Source organism: Azolla caroliniana, unplaced genomic scaffold, assembly GCF_043228905.1.
Source record: "Azolla caroliniana isolate FFs.n. ecotype wild unplaced genomic scaffold, voAzoCaro1.0.p SCAF_21, whole genome shotgun sequence".
In the NCBI taxonomy this organism is placed as follows: Eukaryota; Viridiplantae; Streptophyta; class Polypodiopsida; order Salviniales; family Salviniaceae; genus Azolla; species Azolla caroliniana.
Genome location: NW_028230456.1, coordinates 7,725,435 through 7,735,246, shown reverse-complemented (window position 1 = coordinate 7,735,246; position 9,812 = coordinate 7,725,435). Strand labels below are relative to the sequence as shown.

At 42.4% G+C, this 9,812-nt stretch overlaps 1 protein-coding gene across 1 annotated transcript; it reads left to right on the top strand.

The window, feature by feature from the left end:
* The first annotated feature begins 791 nt into the window (after window positions 1-791).
* On the top strand, window positions 792-8,738 carry LOC147850572 (uncharacterized). Its single transcript, XM_087336459.1, has 12 exons — window positions 792-1,038; window positions 1,217-1,336; window positions 1,516-1,712; window positions 2,033-2,127; window positions 2,225-3,081; window positions 3,216-3,458; window positions 3,600-5,156; window positions 5,778-5,938; window positions 6,035-6,111; window positions 6,707-6,854; window positions 7,223-7,414; window positions 8,012-8,738. Exons 1-12 carry the CDS (start codon window positions 795-797, stop codon window positions 8,426-8,428), a joined length of 4,308 nt encoding a protein of 1,435 aa, XP_087192585.1. The 5' UTR covers window positions 792-794; the 3' UTR covers window positions 8,429-8,738.
* Window positions 8,739-9,812: the final 1,074 nt, after the last annotated feature.

The window sequence follows — 9,812 nt, the reverse complement described above, 5'->3', positions numbered from 1 at the left end:
TAAATCAGCTGTGGCCTTAGTAAGGGGGGGGGGGGGGGGGGGGGGTGTTGGGCTATAAATTAATCAGGCGATCATTAGGAACTAATCAGGCACTAATTGGGGGGGAGCCTAATCATTCTGCTTAGAGACTAATGGAATCGGTCGATATAATTTTGATCAAAAAATAGACCTGTCATCTCAAAGGAAAAAGCCTATTATCTCGTGACCATACATCATACAGAATGCATTTAATTCTATCTGCATAACACCTATCCATCTAAACACTAGCTATCATTCATGAAATCTTTATACATATAGTGATATATATATATATCCACATATATATATATATATATATTATATGTACAAATGAATTGAAAGGACTGTTGGAAAAGAAACTCAGAATCAGACCCAGGAATCAGGATGGATGGATCAATCAGTCTACAGTCAAGACAGACAATATATTATACAATAATTTAGTTAAAAATAATAATAGGAAGAAGAATTTATCAAGTGTTTTTTAATTCAGTAGGTAGCTATCTATTCTTAGCTGTCCCATGATGGGATGATCCATTCTCTCCATTAATAAATTTGTTTCCTTTTTCTGAATAATTGACAGTGCATCATTGTGAGTCTTTTTTGTATGAATGATGGAATCACGGTTTTAATGACTTAAATGATCACTTGTTTTAATAGAATGAATCTGTACTGCTGATGATTGATCTGAGGTATGATCGGGTTTAATAATCAAATCCAAAATCTAAGAGCCGTAACCAGTTGGCAGTAACTAGCCACAAATTATGAAATTAGAGTGAATGATGGGTTCCATTAAAGCCATGGCAAGGCAGCAATTATTAGCAAAATCGCCGATCAACAGTAATAATGATGATGATGATGATGATGATAATGAGGAGGATATTTATTATCCATCACGCCATATCGAAGTAATCCACGAATGCATTCGCCAGAAAGAAGGCCTCGATTTGGTTCAGGATCACCATGGCTCCGATGATGATGATGACCGCAGGATCATTAGCGAGATGGGCCATGCATATCAGAGTAAATTTACCTCTTAATGCTTAGCTAATTACAGAGAGATTAACTTGGCTCACCATTGCATCCACAATAATCATCATGAACACAATCACATTTATTTATTCAGAGATGGGGATTATGGAGTGAAGGGTTTGTAATCTGTGACATTTGATGGTGAGGAATTTGATGCTGAATTGTGCAGACAAATCAGTCATCGCGGTGGCTGTCAATGCAATCAAGCTTAACAAGAATGCGCTTCAATGGGCGCTCTCTAATGTGGTCCAGCGAGGAGATTCCATCACCCTCATAGCATTATGGCCATGTAATTTAGCCCTAATCACCCCTAAAATCATGCTGGATTATTTCAGCCCAAATTAACAGTCGATCCCAAAAAAAAGGCTTTCAATTCAATTCAATTCAAATCAAATCAAATCAATTCAATTCAAATCCATTTCATTTTGTTGAGGCTAATTTAGCTAAAGCTTTCGGTTTCTTGTTTAGCTCGATCTAGGCTATGGAGCTTGCCTTCTGTTCTGTTTTCTGGCGAGTGTGCAAGGCGGACGGGGAAGATCCTGCAGAGGAGGAGATTGATCGGCGGAGAGATGAATCATGTGATCGACGAGGATTTAGAGGAAGAGATCAGCGATTGCTGCTCCTCGATGATGGAAGAGCTGCACGCTCTCTGCGATGCAAAGAAGGTAATTAATTAACTTATTATTTGATTAGGGGGGTGATTAGCCACTAGTGATCTTGATTAGACGATGATTTAGGGTGGTATTAATCTGTCTGTGGCAGGCTAATGTAATTTATTTATTTATTACAGAGCGCTTTGATTAGGGGGGGTGATTAGCCACTGGTGATCTTGATTAGAGGATGATTTAGGGTGGTATTAATCTGTCTGTGACAGGCTAATGTAATTTATTTATTTATTACAGAGCGCTTTGATTAGGGGGGTGATTAGCCACTGGTGATCTTGATTAGAGGATGATTTAGGGTGGTATTAATCTGTCTGTGGCAGGCTAATGTGCGCGTTAAGGTGATATCAGAGTGCGAGAAGGGAGCGATGGCGACGGAATGTGAGCGGATTGGCGCCGCTTGGGTGGTGTTAGACAGGTGATTAACGCCGAAGCTGCATCTGATTAGGGCTCTGATTAGAGAGTAAAAATAAGCTTCGATTTTGTTTTGTCTGCTAAGTTTGGGCGATCCATAGGCATGTGATGAAGAGCAGAGAAGGGAAGGCGTGCGTGGAGAGGCTGCGCTGTAATGTGGTGATGGTGAAGCAATCCATGGCGATGGCGAGCTCCTGCAAGATCCTCCGCCTCAATCTCGCTAATGATCCTCATAATCATCAATTATCGCGCCATTCCAAATCTCAGGATTCCATTAATCCACCTGCTAATAATGATCATCACTGCCATGGCAGCATCACCACCATATCCCCCATCCATCACATCTATAACCATAGCTTCGATCCTCCTCCTAATCATAATCAATCCAAGGATGGACATGATCCTCTGATTGATCACAATGGAAGTCCCTTGCATAATCATAATCATAATCATCCTCATCATCATCCTCATAATCATAATCATAATCATAATCATCCCCATAATCATAATCATCCTCATCCTCATACTCATAATCATCCTCATAATCATATTCATACTCATCCTCATTATCATAATCATCCTCATAATCCTCATTACAGTTTGGGGCACCTGCATGATCCCTCCTCCTCCTCCTCCTCCTCATCATCTTCTTCTTCATCATCATCTTCCAGTAAACGAGCCCCAATCCATAGGCAGCGGCACCCCCCATTCATTCCTGTGCCTAATAACTCCATGCAACTTGTTAGTGAATGTAATCCTCAACAGACATCTTCTGCCACTGATGCTAATGACATGGAACCCGCCCATGTAATGGAGCGCTTAATCTATAGTGTTAAGGCTGATGACAGCCTGCATAGTGATCAGAGCTATGGCTACATAATTAACCTTAATGGTAATGATGATGATGAGGAGGAGGAGGAGGATAATTGTGCAGCTACTACTGGTAGTGAATTAACAGGTACTTAATAATTAATCTTCTACAATTAGTACTCAATCTCTGATCGGACCTTTAGAAATTCAATTCTAGGATTTCTTCCTCTAATCAGTGGTGTTAATTCCAATTAAAAGCATGTTCATTCATCATGTGATCAGGGATGGAGCTCTCGAATCATTCGTCTGAGCTGCCGAAATCTGGACTTCCTTGCACACCTGCATCGAGCACCCCCTCCATCAGTCCGGATACAACAGGAGCCAAAGATCAGATCAAGAAGCCAGAAATGGAGGATTTTTGGACTGGTTCTGCAGCGAATCGGATGATGATTGATCGCGTAACTAAAACAGACAGCGATGGAATCAAGTGTCAGCCAAAGAAGGGGGACAATCCTTACAGCGAGGGTATAACATATAATTGCCTGACAAATTACTAGTTCCTAATCTTTCTTTTTTCTTGCCGAATTCTGCAGATTAAGAAAAAAAGAAGCTAATCATATTACATAATGTGTGTGCTCTCCATGCTTTCAAAATGGGGTTCAACAGAGTCATCTACGATCATCAAAATGTTCAGATCATCAGAATCTCACGAATCTGAAGAAGATGAAGAAGAAGAAGAATCTGATGAAGAAGATGATGAGGAGGCATGGAGGCCTGCAGATGTATTTGATCTCATGGCTTCGAGCTCGCCATCGCTGCCCCTTCAAAGTAGTAGCTCGAATCATCATCATAATCAGATTCATGACCATCCGTACAAACAGGAATCAAGTAGTACAGCAGCTATGGTGAATGCTAGAAATTACACTTCTGCATCATCATCATCATCATCAGGGCCATCCAAATTACCTGCTACTACTACCATGTCCATCATCTCTAGATCCACTGCAGAGCTTGCAGATCTCCATATCGCCCACATAAAGCCCCCATCGCCATCGCCATCACCACCACCCATTTCTCTGCTCCATCATCTCAGCAATAATAATACTGCTCGGCTCATCATCCCCCCGAGTCCGAGCCCGAGCCCGAGTCGAACCCGGACCCGGACCCGGACCCATGGAGTATCGGGTGCCGATCAGCCATCCCCACGCAAATCGGCCGCCGCATCTAGCCCCACCTCCTCACACTTCAATGCAGTCATGAGCAGCTTCTGTAAGCCGGCCGCCACGGCTTCCGGGAGCCGGAGCCGCCGCCGAGTCCTCCTCCGCCCGGACATCGTGAAATGCACGCTTCCTGCGCCCGCCCATAAGAATCTCTCTAGTACCTCCGGCGGCGGAGCTGAATTGCCCGTTTCTGAGCTCCCCATGACCACCACCACCACCACCACCGGCGGCGGCGGTGTTACGACACGGGAGCTTCTGCAGAAGTTCTCGGAATGGGATCATCAGGCCACAGTAGCAGCAGCAGCAGCAGCAGCAGCATTATCATTATCATCATCGCCTTCATTGTCGTCGATGATTCAGAGGAAGAAGTCGATTCAGATGGAGAGGAAAGAATCGAAGGTATTCACACCGCGAGGCATGAATTGGGCGGTTTCCTGCTACGATGAGGAGGCGGTGGTGGCCGACGATCGCGGAGACGGCGGAGATGAATTCGAGAGGACATCGAGCGTGAGGCGGGCAATGTCGGAAGCTTGCGGGGGTTCTACTACTACTACAAGGAGGAGGAGGAGGAGGAGGAGAAGCGGGGGAGGAGCGGAGATGGAGGAGGCGGCCCACGAGCGCATACGGTCTCCCCCAGGGCCGCCCCCGCTCTGCTCGATATGCCAGCACAAGTCACCCGTGTTCGGGAAACCCCCGCGCCGCTTCTTGTACCGGGAGCTCGAGCTCGCCACCGCGGGCTTCTCCAAGGTCAACTTCCTGGCGGAGGGAGGGTTCGGGTCGGTCCACCGTGGCCTCCTCCCCGATGGCCAGGCCGTGGCCGTGAAGCAGCACCGAGGCCCCGCGAGCTCTCAAGGCGACATCGAGTTCTGCTCCGAGGTCGACGTGCTCAGCTGCGCCCAGCACCGCAATGTCGTCATGCTCATTGGCTACTGCATCGAAGACACGAAGCGCCTCCTCGTCTACGAGTTCATCTGCAACGGATCGTTAGAGTCGCATCTCTATGGTAACAATAATAATCGCCCCAATTTTATGCCCTTCAGACATTTATGGTGCCTGTCCCTTAATCTTTGCTCTGATCTATGGTTCCCTTTAATCTTTCCTCTGATTAATCGTGCAAATTGCCCTTAATTACCTACCTGTTTGCTTGCCCTTATAATTACAACTAAGCAGATCCATGGTGCCTTCCCCTTAATCTTTGCTCTGATCCATGGTGCCCTTTAATCTTTGCTCTGATTAATCGCGCAAATTGCCCTTAATTACCCACCTGTTTGCTTGCCCTTATAATTACAACTAAGCAGATCTATGGTGCCCCTTAATCTTTGCTCTGATCCATGGTGCCCTTTAAATTTTTGCTCTGATTAATCGCGAAAATGCGTAATTACACCTTCTTTCCCCTTAATTTACAAGTAATCAGATCCATGATGCCCTTTAATCTTTGCTCTGATTAATCGCAAAAATGCCCCTAATTACACCCATTTGCTTGCCCTTAATTTACAACTAAGCAGATACAGGGTGCCCCTTAATCTTTGCTCTGATTAGTTGACACAGAGGAATGCACAGCACATCTTTAAATGTTTTGTCCATGAAATTTACACACTATATATATATATATTGTATATTGCAGGTAGAGAGCGGCCGCCTCTGGCATGGTCGGCGAGACGGAAAGTGGCAGTTGGTGCGGCCCGCGGCCTCCGCTATCTGCACGAAGAATGCCGTGTCGGATGCATCATCCATCGCGACATGAGGCCCAACAACATTCTTCTGACACACGATTATGAGCCGATGGTATAATTAATAATAATCATCTCGTGATTATAATGCTCCCGGTGCATGTTTAGGTTCAATTAATCGAGGTTAATGTTCCGGTTAATTCGGGAACAGGTGGGTGATTTTGGATTGGCGAGATGGCAACCCGATGGCGATTTGGGCGTGCAGACTCGAGTGATAGGGACATTTGGGTATGCAGAATATGAATTCAAAACTTTACTAGTGTTGATGATGAATATGATCTTCAAAATGGGTCAGTGTAGAAATTTACTGGATCTCTGATGATGCATTTAATCGTATATTTGTAAGAATCAATTCTAGATCTGTCTGTTCGATATAGAGTTAGTGGATCTCTGATGATGCAAAAAAAAAAAACCGTAAGAATCAATTCCAGATCTGTCTGTTCCAGATAGAGTTACTGGATTCTCTGATGATGCATTTACTTCGTATTATGTATATGCAACAATTCTCTGGCAATCTTTCGGTTAGGAGAATCATAGAATTACTGGATCTATGGTGATTGATGCATTTAGTCGTATTATATGTGCAACGATTCATTCCAGATCGGTCTGTTGAATATAGAAAATTGGAAGTTCTGGATCTATCTATGGTGATTGATGATGCATTTAGTCTCGTATCAAATGCTGCAAACGATTTCATTCCTATATATGTAGATCGATCTGTTGCAATATATATATATATATATATAGATCAATTACTGACACCGCGATGATGATGATGATGATGATTCTAGTATATATGTATATGCATTTGAATTGATTGCAGGTACCTAGCCCCTGAGTATGCGCAGAGCGGCGAAATCACAGAGAAGGCAGACGTCTACTCGTTCGGTGTAGTGCTTCTTGAGATCGTGACGGGGCGGAAAGCAGTAGACATAGCTCGATCCAAAGGCCAACAATGCCTCACAGAATGGGTACAAAAGAAATTCTTTAAATTTCTCTGACATCTGTAGATCATCAGTTTTTCTGCACAGAATCGATGGATTCGACGAACTGTTGTTTTTATGTTTGTATCATCAGTTTACTGCACAAAATCGATGGATTCATGTTTTCTTTTTTGGTGTACTAATCTGATTACAAAAGAGAAATTTATAATTTCTCCCACATTTGTAGATCTATCTGTTTTTCTGCACAGAATCGATGGATTCGACGAACTGTTGTTTTTTTTTTTTTGTTTGTATCATCAGTTTACTGCACAAGATCGATGAATTCTTTGTTTTCTTTTTCTGTAATCTGGTTACAAATCTCTCCATTAAAAAAAATGTTGGGATTGGAACTCTAGGCACGGCCATTGCTCGAAGAATTAGGGCGAGGAGATGGTAACTATAATTCAGATCGAGCTCTGCAGCAGCTGCTGGATCCCCGCCTGGGGAGCTCCCACGAGCTATACGAAGATGACCAGATCTACTGCACTCTGCACGCCGCATCTCTCTGCATCCGCAAGGACCCACACCTGCGCCCCAGAATGTCGCAGGTAAACCCTAATGCCATGGATCCACCTTCTTTTAGGGTTTCTTTCTTTTTACTGCTACTCGGAAGCAAGAAATCATTCCATGCCTTTTTGCCCCCCCTCTAAAAATAATAAAACCCTAATGCCATGGATCCAACCAAATGTCTCCAGTTTCTTTTAGGGTTTCTTTTTTCTGTTTACTGCTAAACTAGGAAGCAAGAAATCATTCCATGCCTTTTTGCCCCCCTCTAAAAAAACCCTAATGCCATGGATCCAACCAAATGTCACCAGTTTCTTTTAGGGTTTTTTTTCTTTTTACTGCTAAACTAGGAAGCAAGAAATCATTCCATGCCTTTTGCCCCCCTCTAAAAATAAAAAAACCCTAATGCCATGGATCCAACCAAATGTCTCCAGTTTCTTTTAGGGTTCATTTTCCTTTTTTCTTTTTACTGCTACTAGGAAGCAAGAAATCATTCCATGCTTTTTGCCCCTCTAAATTAATAATTATCAGAGATATATCAACAAATCTACTGATGAAAACCATGATTAAGAATACGAATCATTACTGGCGATGATGATGATGATTGACGCAGTAAATTATAAAATGTGATCTATGCGCAGGTGCTACGGATATTAGAAGGAGACGTGATCATTGATCACGCTCAGATCGAACCGACGTCATTGAGCTCCTCGATCAATGGCATGATTTACAGTAATTACATGAATTATACCAATCCGCAAAGCCATCGATCGGATGAACTGAATGTCATGAGATCTGCACGAGGCAATTTCAACGGGAATCGCAGCGGCCGATCTTCTTCATCGGATCATTGTGGTAAGTCAAATCGGACCGCGATTAACAGCAGTAATATGATGCGCTCATGCAGCATTGCTAGTAATGGATCGAATAATGGGATGAGGAGCCAACAACACCAGCACCATGTAGTAAACCCTAATTTATACTCCAGGCGTTTCTCTGGCTTCACTAATGATGATGAATTGGAGCAAACTAATTCCTCCCCTTCTTCCTCATCATGACATAAATCTAGTCTCTGTCTCAGTGGCCGCCAACAAAGAAAGAAGAAGAATCTGAAGAAGAAGAAGAAGCATGGAAAAGCAAGATCTTTTGCTTGCTTTTTGTTTTTTCAATTGGATCCACAGGAAAAATGTCACTGCATCATCCTTCACAAATTGGACCCCTTGTCAGAAGCAAATCTTAAAGAAATAAAAACTAACGCTTTTAATTAATAAAGCCACATGATCATTCAAAAAGGACCCCCATATACAGATTGTTTGTTCACTTTGGGCCCTTGCGCACACTTTGTGTAATTAACTCACTCACTTTAATCTACACCAAGATTTCAATTACAGGAGAAATTACTTTTCGATCCATCCATCCATATATCTTGTAATGCATCTCGCATCTTTTTAACTAATTCAGTTTGGTGATTTGATTTATCTACCATGAAGGTAAAAATTGAGGATCTGAGCGGGTTCTCTTGCAGTAGCACTTAAAAGATTGGTGACCCATTAATCTACCAATCCACCATATTAACATAATTTGTAAATATGTTACATTTCTATTTTTTGTGCAAAATTATTATATAAGCTATGAGTCAAATTTCCTTGATATAGAAGTTTAAGTCCTTATATATAAGCAAGTAATTAAGTTGGCTTAGGCTTGCAAAAAAGTCTTCTATTAGTAATTGCAACTAATAACACATTTTGTTTTGATTGCATCTACGAGGTATGATTCAGAGTTTTTGTAGCTCAACTAGTGCTACCATATTTAGATTGTAGGTTGTGTGTCTCAATGGAGAAAGGCGAGGTAGAAAGATGTCTATTAGAGGCCGAATTCGGCCTATGAGACAAATCATGATTACATGTGTTAATGAATTCATATGATCCATTTTGAAAGAAAAAAAATAAGAAAGCTCCCTAAAGATCCATGGCAATAACCTTTAATGATTCATGTAGTGGAATGATTCTCGAGACATTATATTTAAGCATGAAGCGCATAACCCATATGTGAGGGAACACGATATTTCAAGTGGAGCCAAGACCATGACAAAGTTACACTGTTGGGCAATGGGGGGAGCACACATAGGAGGAAATAAGTTGAAATAGGAATATTAAAAACGTTGAATGATTGCATTGAAGCTATGATAGAAAAGACATATTTTGAGTTAAGAGTTTAATGCAACAAACAAAAAAGCATCACCTTCTCTAAGATATATTGCCGAAATTATGGGGGTGCTTATTGGCGGTTGTGCGGGGGCAATATGACAATATTCCAGGCTCTTCAGAGGTTGTTTTGAAGAAAAGGAAAAAATTATTGCAATTATGGAAGAAGTTGCCTCTGTTCACAGTCTCCTCTCAAGGACCGTTATGGAAATATCATCACCCCTGGTCCTTGCCCTTA

Excerpts from the sequence above, each read along its gene's own strand:
- LOC147850572 (XM_087336459.1), top strand. The coding sequence starts at position 795 with ATGATGGGTTCCATTAAAGCCATGGCAAGGCAGCAATTATTAGCAAAA. Across the intron at positions 3,459-3,599 it reads GGACAATCCTTACAGCGAGG|AGTCATCTACGATCATCAAA; the intron begins GTATAACATATA and ends GGGGTTCAACAG. Across the intron at positions 7,415-8,011 it reads TGCGCCCCAGAATGTCGCAG|GTGCTACGGATATTAGAAGG; the intron begins GTAAACCCTAAT and ends ATCTATGCGCAG.